Genomic DNA, 20,230 nt, shown 5'->3' with positions numbered 1-20,230 from the left:
AAGGAATTTTAATACCTTTTTAATACCTAGAATTGAAATTGAAAATAGCCGATCATTGTGAGGCGTTGTGGACTTGTAGATCTGCTATTTTCACAATATTTATCTGTGGAACCGAGTCAAACTAAATGTAATGCCTCAACTCCTAAGATTCTAAGTGCTTGTCAGGATGGGGGGTCCCCAGTTCAAATATGATCATTTTGTGGGGTCCCCAGTTCAAATATGATCATTTTGTGGGGTCCCCAGTTCAAATATGATCATTTTGTGGGGTCCCCAGGTTCAAATATGATCATTTTGGGGGTTCACGGTCTGAAAAGGTTGAGAACCACTGCTCTATACTACAGTTTTCCCTCTATACTACAAATCTCTTTGTCAAAAATAAAAGATCTACAAGCTCACAACACGTCATAACATGATGCGTTGTGAGCTTGTAGATATTTTCCATGAATGTTCACGTATTAAGAAATGCCAAAAACCTTAAGGAGGGGAGGAGAGGAGAGGAGAGGAGAGGAGAGGAGAGGAGAGGAGAGGAGGGGAGAGGAGAGGAGAGGAGAGGAGGGGAGGGGAGGGGAGGGGAGGGGAGGGGAGAGGAGAGGAGAGGAGAGGAGAGGAGAGGAGGGGAGGGGAGGGGTGGGGAGAGGAGAGGAGAGGAAAGGAGAGGAGTACACCCTGGAACCCCTTCAAGGACCCCTGGGGGTCCCAAAACCCCACCACTGGTCTACTGGTATCCAAACAATGTCACTGTATGAAGGGTTTGTGTAAAAGCAGTTTACTGATCACCATGTACTCACATTTTAAATAGTCCTTTCTGTTTGTGCTCCCTGGAGGCACTGATGGTGAGTCATTGACTGGAGACTCTGTAAACACAAGAAGTAATTTGATATCATGATCTAATCTACAAAGTATGCATAAATTAATGCGTTTGGAAATACACACTATCGGAATGGAATATGCAAAAATCTGATTGATACATCTGGATCACATGACTCCAGAGATCATGTGTATTCATTCATGTGAGTTTTGAACAAAACAAATGACAAAATAAAGAATATGCACGAGCAAGTACTGTGTTTTGAAATGAATTGTCCAGGCTTCAGATCAACATCAACATTTAAATAGAAATAAACATACTTGGAGCTGTTGTTGTATGGAGAAGAGCTGTGGGTCTGTAGACAACTCTAGTCCTCATTGGTCCTGGTGTATCTGCCTGTGGAACTGGTTTAGTTGGAGGTCTGTCTTCTGTTGCTTTAGTGGCAGCATGACCTGGACATACAGAGATTAAAATGCCTTCAGTTGTCAAACTATTTTATTTGCTTAATTTAAAATATAACCAGTAGTTTCAGATCTATTAAAAAAGTGTATTTGTTTGTCATGAGTAGTTCCAATGCTTTGATGTCTATATAATTTAATTAAATTATATAGTTAAGAACATAATGTGAATATACAGCACGCAACATGCTGGCAAATATTTAACTGCTCTCAGGAAATTAAATTGATTTAGGCCCAGGGGTGATGCAACTTTGATGATGTAGAGGGCCACTATATTTCCACACTCACTCCAGAGGGACACATTGCATAATGCTGTCGGGCCATTCGCACAAAAGTAGCAAAAATAGCTGATCTACAAGCTCAAAACGCGTTGCAGTGCGACAGGTTTGAGCTTGTAGATCTGATATTTTTGCTATTTTTTAATTGGAATCCAGATTTTTTTTTTCTTTGCTGTTTTCATACTTATGTTAACTTTATGAACTTAAATACAAATACATTGGACATAAAAAAGACAATAGTTTTAATACTAGTCATTAAGCTACTAATATAGACTTAAGTAATTAAAGCGGGTCATGTTTGCATGTTAGGAATTGTAACAGCTGAAATCAATAATATATCACTATTCTGATATTAACCTGTGGGCCGCATTAAGGGAAGGTGGGGGCCACATGTGGCCCCCGGGCCGTCAGTTGCCCATGTATGGTTTAGGCCAACCGGTTACAAGATAAATGGACAACAGAGCCTTTTCTCCTCTTTAACCCATTAAGACCGGGAAGGAAACGCATCTGTGTCATTTTAAGATGTCTTTGGCTATTCTAATAATAGCTAATAATAGCAGATCTACAAGCTCATAGCGCGGCACCGAGTGCCGCTCTTCTGCCCTCACCACACGTGTGTGTATGTGGCTATGCAGCGAGCTAAACATATTCCACAAAAGCAGTCAAGACAGGAGCTGGCTTGACGGGTCTTTAATAGAAACTTTGAAACTTCCAAGCACAAGAAAAAACATGTGTAAATTTCACATAGAATTGTTTGCATTAATCTATCATCAACCAATGAATAAAGGTAAACTAATAAAATAACATTAATTATCACTGTAGCAATTATGCTGTTGATATCCTTTAACATATCTAGCAATAACACACAGGAAAGGACTAAACAAGTAAGTATACTAGGCAAGTATGCACACACACAAGTAAACATACAGGTAAGTATAGAAGGTGCTAAGCATGTACTGCAATGCAACAAAATCACATACTATCAAGCAGAAATAAACAAACAAAAGCACAGTCCTACAATTACACAACATCAACTAAGCAGAAAGTTTACAATATGTTCAGAAAGGCTGTACTTACAAACTTTGCTTCTTAAGAGCACAAACAAAAAGCATGACTGTGTTGAATGAACTGCTTTCTTACACTGAGGCTGGAAGAGTGCGGAGGGTTAAACTGCCATGTGCACCCTTGCTCTGACAGGTAGGTTTTGACCTGGCTGTTGTCGCAGCCTCTTGAGTCAATTTGGAGTTCTTTGCAGGCACCCACAAAGTTGGTTCCGCAGTCTGACCTGAACAGCTTCACAGAACCTCTGATGGCAAGGAAGCGCCTGAGCGCATTGATGAAGCTGGAAGTATCCATTGACTCCAGTACCTCAATGTGTATTGCTCGTGAGCTCATGCACGTAAAAATCACTGCCCATCGCGTACTGTTCGCCTGACCCCCTCGTGTTCTTCGCGCCACAACAGCCCAAGGGCCGAACACATCAAGGCCTACGTAAGTGAATGGTGGGTCTGTGCTTAGGCGGTCGGTGGGAAGATCCGCCATCTTCTGCTCTTCTATCTTGCCGCGTAGCTTGCGACAGATCAAACAGTTGTAGATTGTACTGCTGATGGATCGCTTCCCTCCAACAACCCAAAACCCAGCTGCTCTTACAGCTCCTTCGGTGAAGTGCCGGCCTTGGTGATGCACTTGCTCGTGGAAGTGCCTGATTAGTAACGTGCCGACATGATGTCTGCCCGGAACAAGAACTGGATGTGATTCATCTGATGTAATTTGTGCTTTTGCCAGTCGACCACCAACCCGGAGGAGACCGTGAGAGTCGATGAAGGGGCAAAGCTTGCTGAGTGGGCTTTGTTTTGGGACAGGCCTTCCTTCCTGGATGCAGTTAATCTCCTCTTCATAGACTTCATTCTGCACAGTAAGAAGTATCGTAGCTTTGGCCTGCTCAAGATGCTCTTTGGTTAGAGGCCTGTCGCAGGTGTCCATCTTTGGAAGCTTGAATGAATGAGTAAGCGACATGTGAGAGCCGGGCAACAGCTCTTGACAGAGATCGCCAACTAGAGAAACGCTCAAATCGTGCACTGCCAAGTCTGTTGCTTGAAAGATGAGTAGCACAGACACTGACCTCTGGACGTACCTCAACATCTGTTCCAGGATCCACAAGGTCAAAGTGTTCTTCGTCTGGATGACTCGGTTGAGAATCAGCGAGGAAAGCTGGACCAGTTAGCCAGGATGATCCAGCAAGCTGACTGGCTGGGATAGACCTGGTAGCCTGATCTGCTGGGTTTAGATGAGTAGGAACGTAGTTCCACTGACTAGCCTGTGTCGACTGTTTTATACGCTGTACTCGGTTATGGACATAAACGTAGAATCGTCTTGATTCATTGGAAATGTAGCCGAGCACCACCTTGCTGTCAGAAAAGAACTTGACGTCATCCAATTTGGTATCCATCTCCTCCAAGATGACCTCTGCCATCTCAACTGCTAGTACAGCTGCCCCAAGCTCAAGCCTGGGAACGGTGAGCCCCACTTCACTCTGTCCTTGTGTGCCCGTTACTTTGAGATATGCAACGGCACTGATTGCTTTGATAGATGCATCGCAGAAGACACACATCTCTGTCTTCCGAACTGTAAAGAATGGCAGTGTGGTGTACTGCCTCGGAATCTTCAACCCTCGAAGTTCTTGGAGTGAGTCTTTCCATCTCAGCCACTCCTGCAATTTGTCTTTGGGGAGTGGTGCATCCCATTCACAGGCATCAGTGGTAAGCTCTCTCAGGATAAAGCGGCCTCGAATACTAACAGGCGCAGCAAATCCCAGAGGGTCAAACAAGCTGTTGATGGTTGACAGCACACCGCGTTGTGTAAAGGGCTTGTCGTTGTCTGCTACACGAAAGTTGAACACATCTGTACACAGGTCCCATCCGAGCCCCAGACTGTGTTGCATAGGAGGCGAGTCTTGACAAATGTCAAGGTCTTGTAAGCCTTTAGCAAAGTCTTCTCCTGGGAAAGCTCTCATGACTTCAGTGTTATTAGATGCAATCTTATGCAGTCTAAGATTGGACTGGGCCAACATGTCTTGAGCCCTTTTCAGCACATCAATGGCCTCTGCCGTGGTGGAGAAGGATTTCAACCCGTCATCCACATATAAGTGCCGTACAACAAACTGTGTTGCTTTAGCACCAAACTCCTTTTCCCCCTCCATGGCGGTCCTCTTCAGCCCATAGATGGCTACTGCCGGTGAAGGACAATTGCCAAACACATGGACCTTCATGCGGAACTCCATGACCTCTGCATCAAGTTAATGGTCACGAAACCATAAGAAGCGAAGATAGTTGCGGTGATCCTCTCTGACTAAGAAGCTATGGAACATCTGCTGGATATCAGACATAACTGCAACCGGTTCGGTCCTGAAGCGGATGAGGACGCCAAGCAGACTGTTGTTGAGGTCTGGACCCCGAAGGAGCACATCGTTTAGAGATACGTTGTCGTGCTTTGCACTTGCGTCGAACACAACTCTAATTTGTCCCGGTTTCTGGGGGTGGTAGACTCCAAAACTTGGCAAATACCAGCACTCTTGGTCTTTTTCAAGTGCAGGAGCTGGCTCTGCGTGTCCATTGCTGAATACTTTCTTCATGAAGTCTACAAAGTGCTCCTTCATTTCGGGTTTCTTTATCAGAGTCCGGCGAAGCGACATGAGGTGGTTAAGGGCCTGGCCCCGATTGTTGGGTAGACGTCGTCTGGGGTTGCGGAATGGAAGGGGGGCCACCCAATTATTGCAACTGTCTTTGAAGACCTCTTCGTTCATGATGTGGAGAAAGGTTTCGTCTTCCACTGAAGGTGCCAGCGTGTTGTCATCTATAGACTGACTGAAGATGAATTTGCCTAGCTTCTCGGGAGGGAACGTGTGTTGTTCACCTGTGAAATTCTCTTTCACATAGATACTACTGTCGCATGGTCTGAGATAGCTAGGGCGTCCGTTTTCCAGGATGCTGGTCTTGTAACTGTTCACAATGGGCTTGTGAGCTCCTCTGAGACAGACATCGCCTACGATAACCCACCCCAGGTCAAGTCTTTGGGCGTAGGGTGCATTGTGTGGCCCATTGCACTGACCACAAACTTTGTGGGCACGGATAATATCTCTACCAAGCAAGAGGAGGATTTCAGCTGTGGGGTCGAGAGGTGGAATTTTGTCAGCCACCTTTTTCATATGATCATAGCAACTAGCCGCCTCTGGCGTAGGAATTTCGTCCCTGTTGTTCGGTATGAGGTTACACTCAATGAGAGTAGGCAGTAGCAGGGGCACTTCTCCGTTCACTGACTCCACCACAAAGCCGATGGCTCTTCTGCCAGCGGTGTCTGTTGTGCCAGAGCATGTCTTGAGGGTGTAGGGAGAAGCGTTCCCCTGGATGCCGAATGTGTCAAAGAATGCAGACCTTGCCAGTGATAAGTTGCTCTGGTCGTCTAACATCGCATACATCCTCTTCTTCCTCTCAGGATGTCCCTTGGGGTAGACGTTGACCAGAGTTATCTTAGAACAGGATTTTCCTTGGAGGCCTTTCCCACACAGCTTGGTGCAGTGTGGAGTGACTACTTCTGACGCCTGTTCAACTTGCTCCCTGCCATACTCTGTGGCAGGTGTAGTGGACCCGGTTTCTGCCCAGGGGGGTGGACCTGCATGAAGGGCTGAGATGTGGCGTGTTGCTGACCACAGAGTTGCATGTACCAGTTGCTAGTACAGCTGCCCCAAGCTCAAGCCTGGGAACGGTGAGCCCCACTTCACTCTGTCCTTGTGTGCCCGTTACTTTGAGATATGCAACGGCACTGATTGCTTTGATAGATGCATCGCAGAAGACACACATCTCTGTCTTCCGAACTGTAAAGAATGGCAGTGTGGTGTACTGCCTCGGAATCTTCAACCCTCGAAGTTCTTGGAGTGAGTCTTTCCATCTCAGCCACTCCTGCAATTTGTCTTTGGGGAGTGGTGCATCCCATTCACAGGCATCAGTGGTAAGCTCTCTCAGGATAAAGCGGCCTCGAATACTAACAGGCGCAGCAAATCCCAGAGGGTCAAACAAGCTGTTGATGGTTGACAGCACACCGCGTTGTGTAAAGGGCTTGTCGTTGTCTGCTACACGAAAGTTGAACACATCTGTACACAGGTCCCATCCGAGCCCCAGACTGTGTTGCATAGGAGGCGAGTCTTGACAAATGTCAAGGTCTTGTAAGCCTTTAGCAAAGTCTTCTCTTGGGAAAGCTCTCATGACTTCAGTGTTATTAGATGCAATCTTATGCAGTCTAAGATTGGACTGGGCCAACATGTCTTGAGCCCTTTTCAGCACATCAATGGCCTCTGCCGTGGTGGAGAAGGATTTCAACCCGTCATCCACATATAAGTGCTGTACAACAAACTGTGTTGCTTTAGCACCAAACTCCTTTTCCCCCTCCATGGCGGTCCTCTTCAGCCCATAGATGGCTACTGCCGGTGAAGGACAATTGCCAAACACATGGACCTTCATGCGGAACTCCATGACCTCTGCATCAAGTTAATGGTCACGAAACCATAAGAAGCGAAGATAGTTGCGGTGATCCTCTCTGACTAAGAAGCTATGGAACATCTGCTGGATATCAGACATAACTGCAACCGGTTCGGTCCTGAAGCGGATGAGGACGCCAAGCAGACTGTTGTTGAGGTCTGGACCCCGAAGGAGCACATCGTTTAGAGATACGTTGTCGTGCTTTGCACTTGCGTCGAACACAACTCTAATTTGTCCCGGTTTCTGGGGGTGGTAGACTCCAAAACTTGGCAAATACCAGCACTCTTGGTCTTTTTCAAGTGCAGGAGCTGGCTCTGCGTGTCCATTGCTGAATACTTTCTTCATGAAGTCTACAAAGTGCTCCTTCATTTCGGGTTTCTTTATCAGAGTCCGGCGAAGCGACATGAGGTGGTTAAGGGCCTGGCCCCGATTGTTGGGTAGACGTCGTCTGGGGTTGCGGAATGGAAGGGGGGCCACCCAATTATTGCAACTGTCTTTGAAGACCTCTTCGTTCATGATGTGGAGAAAGGTTTCGTCTTCCACTGAAGGTGCCAGCGTGTTGTCATCTATAGACTGACTGAAGATGAATTTGCCTAGCTTCTCGGGAGGGAACGTGTGTTGTTCACCTGTGAAATTCTCTTTCACATAGATACTACTGTCACATGGTCTGAGATAGCTAGGGCGTCCGTTTTCCAGGATGCTGGTCTTGTAACTGTTCACAATGGGCTTGTGAGCTCCTCTGAGACAGACATCGCCTACGATAACCCACCCCAGGTCAAGTCTTTGGGCGTAGGGTGCATTGTGTGGCCCATTGCACTGACCACGAACTTTGTGGGCACGGATAATATCTCTACCAAGCAAGAGGAGGATTTCAGCTGTGGGGTCGAGAGGTGGAATTTTGTCAGCCACCTTTTTCATATGATCATAGCAACTAGCCGCCTCTGGCGTAGGAATTTCGTCCCTGTTGTTCGGTATGAGGTTACACTCAATGAGAGTAGGCAGTAGCAGGGGCACTTCTCCGTTCACTGACTCCACCACAAAGCCGATGGCTCTTCTGCCAGCGGTGTCTGTTGTGCCAGAGCATGTCTTGAGGGTGTAGGGAGAAGCGTTCCCCTGGATGCCGAATGTGTCAAAGAATGCAGACCTTGCCAGTGATAAGTTGCTCTGGTCGTCTAACATCGCATACATCCTCTTCTTCCTCTCAGGATGTCCCTTGGGGTAGACGTTGACCAGAGTTATCTTAGAACAGGATTTTCCTTGGAGGCCTTTCCCACACAGCTTGGTGCAGTGTGGAGTGACTACTTCTGACGCCTGTTCAACTTGCTCCCTGCCATACTCTATGGCAGGTGTAGTGGACCCGGTTTCTGCCCAGGGGGGTGGACCTGCATGAAGGGCTGAGATGTGGCGTGTACTGTCACACTCCAAACAGTGTATATCAGCTTCACAGTCCTTAGCTTGATGGGTCGTTGAGGCACAGCATTTGAAGCATATGAAATGCTCTTTAAGAAAGCTTTTACGCTCGTCAAGCGGCTTCTCCCTGAAAGCCCTGCACTTCTTAAGGGAGTGTGGCAATTTGTGGATGGGGCATTGCTTGTCTGGGTCCTCACAAGATTTGTTTTTAGGGTCTGTGACGGAGGAGTTCTTGACCTCTGTTTTGCTGACAGAGATGGATTTTTGAGTTTTCCCCTGTGCTGCTGAGGGCTTCTCGGTCCTTGAGGGTACAGCAAAGGCTTGCAAAGCAAAGCTGGGGTCCGTTCTCATTTCGGCGTGATTCTGGACAAACTCGGCAAAGAATGGGAAAGGTGGGTATGGAACCTGGTGTTCCTTTTTGTACTTTGAACCTCGAACCATCCATTGTTCTTGGAGATTGTATGGAAGCTTCTCCACAATAGGGGATACCCCTTTGGAGGTATCAAGGAAGCTGAGGCCTGGTAAATAACCCTCACACTTAGCTGCTTCTACTTCAAGGAGCAAATCTGCCAGTTCTTGCAGCCGCTGGAAGTCCCTGCTTTGAATCCTTGGGAAGTTTTCCAATCTTGAGAAAAGTGACGCTTCAATGGCTTCTGGTGAGCCATAATTCCAATCCAATCCAATCCACTTTATTTATATAGCACATTTCACAACCAGGGTTAAGGGTTTACAAAGTGCTGTACAGAAAATCATGCAAAATACAAGCTAAAATAAGCTAAAAACACAGAAAACACCATCAAAAACACAGAAAACAAATAGGACATAGACCACAGAAAACTCTCAAGCGGGGTTAAAATGCCAAGGTGTAAAAGTGTGTCTTAAGCCGAGATTTAAAAGTCTCAATGGTGGGGGCCCTTTTAACATGGGGGGGGAGCGCATTCCATAGGGTGGGGGCTATGGCAGCAAAGGCTCGGTCGCCTCTGGTCTTTAATTTGGTCCTTACTGTGACCTCGAGACTTAGCTGGCCAGCAGACCGCAGTGACCTTGGGGGGGTATAGACCTTTATGAGGTCAGAGAGGTACTGAGGTGCCAAGCCATTCAGGGATTTAAAAACAAACAATACAATTTTAAAATCAATTCTGAAGCGAACAGGTAGCCAGTGGAGTGAGGCCAGCACGGGCGTAATGTGCTCACGCTTACTGGTTCCTGTCAGGAGGCGTGCCGCAGAATTTTGGACTAGCTGCAGGCGTGCCAAGGAGGCTTGATTTAGCCCGACATATAGCGCGTTACAGTAGTCCAGACGTGTGGAAATAAAGGCGTGAATGACTCGCTCAAAATCATTGAAGGACAGAACAGATTTAATTCGGGCAAGCAGTCTCAGATGGTAGAAGCTGGAGCTGACCACAGCATTAACCTGTTTATCCAATTTGAGCAGATTGTCAAATTTGACTCCAAGGTTGGAGACAACAGGTTTCACATAAGACTGTAGGGGGCCCAGATTGGTGGGTATAATGCCAGGACCACTAGGCCCAAACACTATGACCTCTGTCTTTTTTTCGTTGACACTTAGAAAGTTAAAAGCCATCCAGGTTTTAACATCATTGAGACAATCAAGAAGTGGTGTCAGGGAGCTATTACTTTCCTTCTTTAAGGGCATGTAGATTTGAGAATCATCTGCATAGAGATGGTATGAGATGCCATGCTTCTTAAAAATTAGTCCCAGGGGGAGAAGGTAAAGGGAGAACAGTATAGGTCCAAGGATCGAGCCCTGGGGGACTCCGGAGGACAGGGGCGTGGAGGATGACACAAAATCTCCAAATTTGACTGAGAAACATCTCTCAGATAGATAAGACCTAAACCAGTCTAGGGCCGTGTCTGTGACACCAACACACTGCTCCAAACGGGAGATTAGAGTCTTGTGATCCAGAGTGTCAAAAGCAGAGGTCAAGTCAAGGAGTAGCAAAATAACAGAGTTACCTTTGTCAGTGGTCAATAGCACATCATTGAATACCCTCAACAACGCTGACTCGGTACTGTGAAATGCTTTAAATCCAGATTGAAAGACATCAAAAATATTGTGTTCCTGCAGGAAAAACTGTAATACTGAAATAAAACAGTTTTCTCGAGGATTTTAGAAATGAAAGGAAGCTTTGAAATTGGTCTGTAGTTTGCCAAGACAGAGGTATCGAGACTGGTTTTTTTGATTAGTGGTGTCACAACTGCTGTTTTAAAGTATATTGGTACAACACCTGAGGCCAGACTGCTATTTATGATGTTGTGGACACTAGGCCCAATGGACTCCCAGACCTCCTTAAAGAGGTGAGTGGGGATAGCATCAGTGGGGCAGGATGAGGTTTTGAGTTGCATGACCAGTTCACTGAGTTTAGAAAATGACACAGGGTTGAAATGATTAAATACAGTTGTGCAGGTGACAGCCAGAGAGGGGTCTAGGGCAGGGGGGGAGATGTGTGCTCTGATAGTTGTGACCTTATCTACAAAAAAGCAGAGAAAATCCTCACAGACCTCAGAAGATGCCTCCAGACAAGTAGGTTGGGGAGGATTTAACAGCTGGTCAATAGTTTTGAAAAGAACACATGGTTTATCCACATTTTTGGAAATAATATCAGAGAAATGCCTTGTTTTTTCAGCTTTGACAGTGCTCTGATAGTTTTTCCAACACTCTTTTAGAATATCATGTGACACATGGAGCCTGTCTTTTCTCCACCTGCGCTCAGCCTTCCGACACTCTCTCCTGGTGGCGTGAGTGGTCTCGTTTAGCCAAGGCTCCGACCTGGGTCTGGGGCGCATGGCTTTAAACGGCGCAACAGTGTCGAGAATGCCAGTACAGGTGGATAGAAAAGAGCTTGTCAGTTGATCAGTGTCTAAGACAATATCTAAACCATTTACAGCCTGAGCTGCACTAGTAAAAGCAGAAGAAAAGAGTACAGCAGTGGCGGGTTTCAACACACGGCGCTGGCGTGCGGGAACGCAAGCGTTAAACGTGTCACAGGGGAGTACAAAGTCGAATGTGACAGGGAAATGATCCGAGCCAACTGGAGCACAGACCTGGACATTAGAAATAGGCAAAGCATGAGAAATGACCAGATCTAGCGTGTGCCCAAGTTCATGTGTAGGCTCAGTGACGTGCTGAACAAGGTCAAAGGCATCGAGTACATCCAAGAAGTCTTTAGACATTGGTTTAGAGTATGGGCTCAATTCAGTGCCAATATTATGTTGTACTTGTAAAAAGATTTTGTATTTGTAAACAAATTTTGTATTTGTAAAAAAAATATTTGTATTCGTAAAAATAATTTGTACTCGTAAAAAAAAGATTTGTATTCGTAAATAAAAGATTTGTATTCGTAAAAAAAAAAATTGTATTCGTAAAAATAATTTGTACTCGTAAAAAAAATATTTGTATTCGTAAATAAAAGATTTGTATTCGTAAAAAAAAGATTTGTATTCGTAAAAAAAGGTTTTGTATTTGTAAGCAAAATATTTTTATTCGTAAGATAAAAATGTGTCCATAAAAAAAAATATTTTAAACTTTTTTTCTATATATATTTTTTTGTGTGTTTGTAACATGTGTTAAACATGTTGTAATTGTAGAATTATATTTACAATGAACATTGTGACCAGAAAAAAACAACAGTTTGCTCGCTCGAAGATCTGTTTGCTCTCTCTCAGATCTGTTTGCTCTCTCTCAGATCTGTATTTTTGGCACTCTGCACTTCCGGGTATGAGCCAATCACGTGAGGCCTTTTCCACTACCCAATCATAAAGCTCCATAGGTCTCCATGGCAACATGGCAAACGGGGTTGCCATGTTGCAACCCCAAGAGTTTTAGCTGCAACATAATTCCATTGCTCAGGAAATAAACAACGGATTACAATAATATAACATTCCCTATAATCACTAACATGTAGGTGATACCTATGTCTATCAAATATGGTTTTATTGAAAGGTAATCAAAGGCTAGATCGAGTTTAGAAAGCAAACAGGTAATGTCAGGGCGCCTCAGTGCGGCTGCAGAGTTTGATTGAGTGTTAGACTAGGACACTCATTATCCCACATGCCATATGTCAAAATGACCGGCTTCACCGGGAATCGTGCGTGTGTATTTTGCTAAGAGATTGGTTACATAGTTTAATTGATATTAATTTATTAGTGCATTAAATTTCCCCATCCACTTTAATGGGAAAATGAAAAAACTCGATTTCAAGTATTTTTTTTCTCAGAAACTGTAAGGGCTAGAGTTACAAGGCTTGGAGGGGAGGTTCATAATTTAGTCCGAAATTATCCAAAAACAAAAGTACACCAGTCGGCCTCATGGTGGCGCTATAAAAGCCCCCTTTACGTTTTGGCCTTTAACTTTTGAACCGTAGGTCGTAAAATAAAAATATTTTTTTCCCTAGATTCCTTGGGTCATGACACAACTCCCCGTATAGGCCACGCCCATTTGCGTCAGGATAGATTTTCCGCCATTTAGAATTTTCTTCAAAACACACTTTTAGCTCCTCCTCCCACATATTTTGTCCAAATTTCACAGAAATCGGTGCACATGATCTCTGGACCCATACAATAAACACCTCCAAACGGAATTTCATTCAATAAATGAAAATGAAAATTAGCGGGAGGGATTTTTACAAAAAAGGCCAAAACTCACGAACGAAACGTCCGGTCAATCCCAAATTTGAATCACATGTCAAGGGTAGTTTACTCAACGAATCCCTAAAAGCATTCCCACTTTGATCCATAGGGGGCGCCACAAATGCACAAAATGTAACCGTTTGATGCAAAAACATGATTCTTTTTGGACCAATCCACTCCATTTAAGCTACACATGATCTCTGATGACATGTGACAATGTAATTGGCTTGCACAATTAGTGGGAGGGGCCTACAAAAAATGTAAAAGCCTGTGACTTAATTTGGACTAATAACTATTTTTTATTTTATAATTCAAAAACTTGTATTATTTAATTGATATTTATTGTTAATTAAATCTATTAAAAGATTGTTTAGGAGATATTTGACAGTTCCTGGGAGGATTCTACCTGGCTTTTGTTGTGTATTAATATAATAATAATGATCATTTCTCTACACTTCTAATAGCCTACATGACTCATATATGCTATTTAATGGTAATAGAAGAAATATGCCTACATATATGAGACACACAGGGCTAAATGCGTATTTGATGTGGCCTGTGTCAAATACATAAATGTGAATGAATACATATTTCTTCTATTACCATTAAATAGCATATATGAGTCATGTAGGCTATTAGAAGTGTAGAAAAATATGTAGGCCATATGTATATGCCAGCGCTGTAGTCTAGTTTTTGGCAGGATGTGATTCCCTCCAACACACATACAGTATCTAATAATAATAATAACAATAAAATAATAAAGCATCACTCTTGCACTCTTAAATGGTAATAATAAATGTTCTGCATTGAAAATTACAAGCTGATGAACATGTGCTCTCTATTATTCTAGTCTCACTCTGCAGCCGCACTGAGGCGCCCGGACATTACGGACAAAATATGTGGGAGGAGGAGCTAAAAGTGTGTTTTGAAGAAGAAAAAAAAATGGCGGAAAATCTATACTGACGCAAATGGGCGTGGCCTATATGGGGAGTTGCGTCATGACCCAAGGAATCTAGGGAAAAAATATTTTTATTTTACGACCTACGGTTCAAAAGTTAAAGGCCAAAACGTAAAGGGGGCTTTTATAGCGCCACCATGAGGCCGACTGGTGTAATTTTGTTTTTGGATAATTTCTGACTAAATTATGAACCTCCCCTCCAAGTCTTGTAACTCTAGCCCTTACAGTTTCTGAGAAAAAAATACTTGAAATCGAGTTTTTTCATTTTCCCTTTAAAGTGGATGGGGAAATTTAATGCACTAATACATTAATATCAATTAAACTATGTAACCTATCTCTTAGCAAAATACACGCGCACGATTCCCGGTGAAGCCGGTCATTTTGACATATGGCATGTGGGATAATGAGTGTCCTAGTCTCACACTCAATCAAACTCTGCAGCCGCACTGAGGCGCCCTGACATTACCTGTTTGCTTTCTAAACTCGATCTAGCCTTTGATTGCCTTTCAATAAAACCATATTTGATAGACATAGGTATCACCTACATGTTACTGATTATAGGGAATGTTATATTATTGTAATCCGTTGTTTATTTCCTGAGCAATTGAATTATGTTGCAGCTAAAACTCTTGGGGTTGCAACATGGCAACCCCGTTTGCCATGTTGCCATGGAGACCTATGGAGCTTTATGATTGGGTAGTGGAAAAGGCCTCACGTGATTGGCTCATACCCGGAAGTGCAGAGTGCCAAAAATACAGATCTGAGAGAGAGCAAACAGATCTGAGAGAGAGCAAACAGATCTTCGAGCGAGCAAACTGTTGTTTTTTTCTGGTCACAATGTTCATTGTAAATATAATTATACAATTACAACATGTTTAACACATGTTACAAACACACAAAAAAATATATATAGCAAAAAAGTTTAAAATATTTTTTTTTATGGACACATTTTTATCTTACGAATAAAAATATTTTGCTTACAAATACAAAACTTTTTTTTACGAATACAAATATTTTTTTTACGAATACAAATCTTTTATTTACGAATACAAATATTTTTTTTACGAGTACAAATTATTTTTACGAATAAAAATATTTTGTTTACGAATACAAATCTTTTATTTACGAATACAAATCTTTTTTTTACAAGTACAAATTATTTTTACGAATACAAATATTTTTTTTACAAATACAAAATTTGTTTACAAATACAAAATCTTTTTACAAGTACAACATAATATTGGCACTGAATTGAGCCCATATTAGAGACACAACAAACATGGACATTCGTGTCCCCAACAATTAGCAGTTTGTTGTACTTAATCCGTACACTGGCCAAGAAGTCAGATAGTTCCTTAGAAAAGTCCTTATTGTATTTCGGCGGGCGGTAAATTACCGCACAGAGAACCGGGTCGGAGCGGCGCAGCTCAAACAAACTCAATTCAAAAGAAGAAAACGACAGCGGTGCCAAAGGTTTACAATAAAGACTGTTTTTAAAGATAGTTGCAATTCCTCCTGCGTGGCCTGTCATCCTAGGAGAGTTTATAACAGTACAGTCAGGAGGTAATAGATCGGTGAAGGCAGCAGACTCACCCGGCTGCATCCAGGTCTCCGTCAGAAACAGAAGATCCAACGTGTGTGAGGAGAACAAATCCTTCAGGATAAAGGTCTTATTCCTGATCGATCTCGCATTTAGCAAAGCGCATCTGGTTGTAGCGAACACCGGGGCATCAGCCGCACGAGCCGCCCGGCTCAGCGGCTTGAGATTGTCGTGGTTAGCTCCACCAAGACGCCGGGGGCGAGGCAGAACAGAGCGCAAGCCATGGAGCTCTGCATACGGATCAGTAACAGGTACCAGCCAGGTACGGACCAGGGCTGGGGCTCGCCGGGAGATGAGGCGGCGGATACAAGCTCCATAATCCTGGGGAGCGTTACGGGACAACTGAGTGGGTTCGGGAGCGATCGCAAGCCAGGCTTTGACCCGAACTAGCCGGCCTGCTCGAGTCCCTCTTCGCCTGTGGCGTTTTCTCCTCCGGGGCGGCGGATCCTTGGCGTGCAACAGGTAAGCGGGGATGTCTGCAAGGAGGTGCGGGGGAACAAAGTTTCTTTGTTCATCCTGGCCAAGTTCCACCAAATAGTCCACGGAATAACTCCAGACGGTCATAAACCAGGAGAGAGTCGATGGTCCTTGTGACAGACGCACACAAACAAACAAACAGCAGGAGGGCACACAGCCTCAGACGGCCAGCCAGACACACCGGCGCCATCTCTCTCTCTCTCTGACAGCGTGTCGTCTCTCTCTGACAGCCAGTCAATTCCTATCTAGCCGTTGCCACACTGTGTTCCGACCGGCCATAGGGTTGTTGATGTAGACAGCTCTCACTCTTTCGGCGTGCTGCAGTGACTCACCACTAAGCCATTTGGTGAGCAAGTCTAGCTCCTCGTTGGGTTTCAAGTTCAATCCCTGTATGACATTGAAGAAGCCAGCTTTCCAGGACAAATAGTTCTCTGGACGATTATCAAACATCTTCAGCCCCGATGAGACGAGATCTCGACGGGCCAAGTATGAGGCGAGGTCAGAAATGTCTGCTGACCTGGGAGCAGGTACGTAGGATGGACCACCGACTCTAGGTGAGTACTCTGCTGTGCTGACGTAATGTGATGGGGAGGGATTGGATACTTTGACATTGGTGTAATGTGATGGGGAGGAGTTGGGGACAAGGTTGCTGTAGAAGAAGCTTGAAATCTGGGCCGGTCGTGGCTCAGACTTCAGCTGTTGTATAGGGGGAGACTGTAGATGGGAGCTCAGCTGCTGTATAGGGGGAGACTGTAGCTGGGAGCTCAGCTGCTGTATAGGGGGAAACCTTAGCTGGGAGCTCAGCTGCTGTATAGGGGGAGACTGTAGCTGGGAGGGTAGGGATGGAGCCCGAAAACCGGGTCCATTATATACCCGGGCATGAATTTATCGAGACCCGGGTTTCGATAAGCTTTGGGCTTGTCGAGCCTGTTATCGAGCGCAGCGGCCCATGACGTCATGTCTAAACTATCAAAACAAGAGGCGATCAAGAAATAAATCTAATCACCCACGCTGGCACAAACATGTCGGTCTAAAAGTGTATTGATAGCTGCAAGTTGTGCCAAACAGCGCTGCCCGGGGAAACAAGGAAGATGAATTTTATTGGCTCACTACATCACTATTTTATGGGGACTGTAAGCGTCCATTTGGTTACACTTGCGTCGTTGTTGTGTTTACATGTGCGGTGCAGCGGTGAAACAATAGCGTTAACGAGTGAACCGCTCAAAAGTTTCACTCGTCCTCTTCTACCCAAGGTAGCAAGTCTCCGTTGACAATTTTAATAATCCAATTGATAATAATCCGTTTGGGATCTCCCTGTGAATGAATAACTAGTGTTGCTTGAGCGTGTCCGTTTTCTCAGTCTAGCGTTGCCGAAAATGGCAGATCTACAAGCTCACAACGTGGTGCGAACAGACGCAGTGTGAGCTTGGAGATCGGCTATGTTTGGTGCGCGACACCGTCGTACGATGAAGTATAAATTGCGCTTTTAAAGTGACAGTACACACATTAACCGTTTCTTCAATATTATTTTCCAAAAGTAAAAAGGTCACTTGCCTTCTGTCTGTTAGAAAAGTACTGTATTTGAAGGCCCTAGTAAAATGTAGTGAGAGTGATATATTTTGGTTAAAACAAAGAAAAAAGTGCATTTTTTTGTTTATAAAGAGTTGAAGAGACATGGAGATTTTATAGTAATTATTACAGTACTATTCATAATATAAAGCCATTTCACACTTAAGCATAGTGCTTAAGCAACTGACAAATGTTTCTTCTTCTTGTGATTCTTCAATTGTCTGTTGATTGAGAGTGTCACTTTGCTGGCTATTGAAATGAGTGTGAACATATTCGCTAGTGCGATGTAAAGACTGCAATGATGCACTGTGGCTGTATGTGCTTCTGAAATCTTGAACATCTGCTCCTATAGCTGCTTCGTACACTTCTGCGGCTGCTGCTGCAGCTTCAGCCTTACCCTCTTCTTTTAGTGCCATGAGCGTTGCATCGATGCGTGTTCTCTCCACGTCCATACGCGCTCTTTCCACTTCCATGTCAATCTGACGCTTTGCATAAACCGCCTTTGTACGTGCAGCTTCAGCTTTTGCACGAGCCTTTGTTGCAGCCATACTAATGGAGGACCTACTGGAGGGTCGTGAAGAGGCTGCACTGTAGTCCGACTTGCCGTCTTGGTCGCTATGCTTGGACCTACTGGAGCGTCGTGATGATGTCCCACTGCAGTTCGACTTGGCATCTGTGTCGCGATGTGCAGTGGGGTCTGCAGGGTCTGACATTGTTGCTCTTGGTAGTGGTGCAGGATGCTCTGAAGGTGAAGTATGAGCTTGTAGATCTGCTATTTTTTTGAAAAATCATGACAATTTGTGCAAATCTTTGAATATACATTTTTTTAAAGTAAACATTTGTAACTCAAATCTTTTGCTTTTGGGGGGTCCCTGGAACTAAATATTTTACAAATGTTTGCTTTAAAAATATATATATTCAAAGATTTCCACAATTTAAAAAAAAATAGCAGATCTACAAGCTCATAGCGCCGCACTCGGTGCCGCGCTATGAGCTTGTATATCTGCTATTTTTGAATAGCCAAATAAATCTAAAATGACAGATCGTTCCAGGATTGAATGGGTTAAGCAATGTGAATTAATTTAGTCATTATACACAAACTAAAGTAAAGAATCACATCATGGAACCATCCCTATAATAATAATAATTATTATTATATCCCTATTATGAGCCCATAGTGTTCTGTGATGTTTACAGGAACCTTGGATGGGAGTTAAATAGATAGTTTTTGCATTAATTTACGTACCTGGTGGTCGTACACACTCCTCCTGTCTGTTCACAGAGTCCTGGAGTAATGGCATTACACACATATTAGAGTACTGATTACATTTAAGGACACAAGTACAGAAACTCATTTCCAACAATGAATAAACTGATAAAGCCTGAGTTTCTTTATCACAATTTTAACTTCACAACTCACACTTCCAACTTGTGTTGGTATGTTGGCAAGAAATATTATACGTATACGTATAAGTGTTTCTGAGATGTACAGTTAAAAACCATAAAGTCACAAGTAAGGCCTTTTTCATCAAATGTTATAGTGGGCTTCCATCAATGAACTACTAAAAGTTGTTAGTTTGAAAACAGAGCTAGAAAAATGTGTACCTACCAACTTTGTCAAGGTTTCATTGACAGCAGTTTTGATTCCCTTCTGATGCTTTGAGAAAACACGACCTGTCACTTCAGTGCATCCTGAAAAGAAAACCACCATGACAGGACAAAGATGTAAATGACCAGAATGATGTACCTCTGTACCAGCGTGAATGTTGTGTTTACATAACAAGTTACAATATACACTAGGTCTAATTCCTTCACATGAATTACATGTATGATTTTTTTTAAATCTGTTTAGAAAGTACAATTGGACTGTATAAATCATATTGACAAAGTATTTTAGATATTTTGGCGACGAAACAATATCCTGCTTGAATCCTGCTCTCTTTCAGCTACATAAAGTGCCGGCATGGCGATCTCAGAGAATCTGAATCTGGCTTTCTTTTCTACCAAACAAATTACATTTTATAATTTGTATAACGTGTACACAATATACTTGTTTGTGTTTATATCATACAGTATATTTGAAGTTTTTAAATGTACAAAACATGACAGAAATATATTTTGGACACATTATTGAAGAGTTTGAAGTCAATTAACATTGAGCAGGAAGCTCGTAGTGTGCTCCCATTTCATGACTTTCCCTAAAAACGTAATATCCGTAGAATGTATAAGAATGTAAATTCACCTTTGAATGTGGGCCTCTTAGTGGGATCCTTGTCCCAGCACCTCTGCATGAGGTCAACTAGCTCCTCTAATCCATCTGCTTTGCTCTGATCAATTTTGTGAAGATCAGGTCTCTGTCCCTTAATAATCCTGAATAACAGCATATCATCACGATTTACCCCTACAACAAATACAGAACAGATATTTGTGCGTGCGTGCGACTGTGTGTGTGCACGTACATGCGTGCGTAAGGTTTGAAATGTGAATACAT

At 43.6% G+C, this 20,230-nt stretch overlaps 1 protein-coding gene across 1 annotated transcript; it reads right to left on the bottom strand.

Annotated features, from left to right (window-relative positions):
• Window positions 1–887: 887 nt before the first annotated feature.
• LOC308079163 (uncharacterized protein) lies at window positions 888–20,121 on the bottom strand (the record flags this gene model as incomplete). Its single annotated transcript, XM_080420543.1, has 5 exons — window positions 19,982–20,121; window positions 19,349–19,431; window positions 18,986–19,025; window positions 1,129–1,260; window positions 888–892 (listed from the first exon to the last, which is right to left on the bottom strand). Exons 1-5 carry the CDS (start codon window positions 20,028–20,030, stop codon window positions 888–890), a joined length of 309 nt encoding a protein of 102 aa, XP_080276669.1. The 5' UTR covers window positions 20,031–20,121.
• Between the last annotated feature and the right edge of the window lie 109 nt (window positions 20,122–20,230).

This window comes from Gymnoscopelus braueri (genome assembly GCF_963280865.1).
Source record: "Gymnoscopelus braueri genome assembly, chromosome: 23".
NCBI lineage: Eukaryota > Metazoa > Chordata > Actinopteri > Myctophiformes > Myctophidae > Gymnoscopelus > Gymnoscopelus braueri.
Note: the sequence above shows the minus strand (reverse complement) of the source record. Positions and strands in the feature narration are given on the sequence as shown.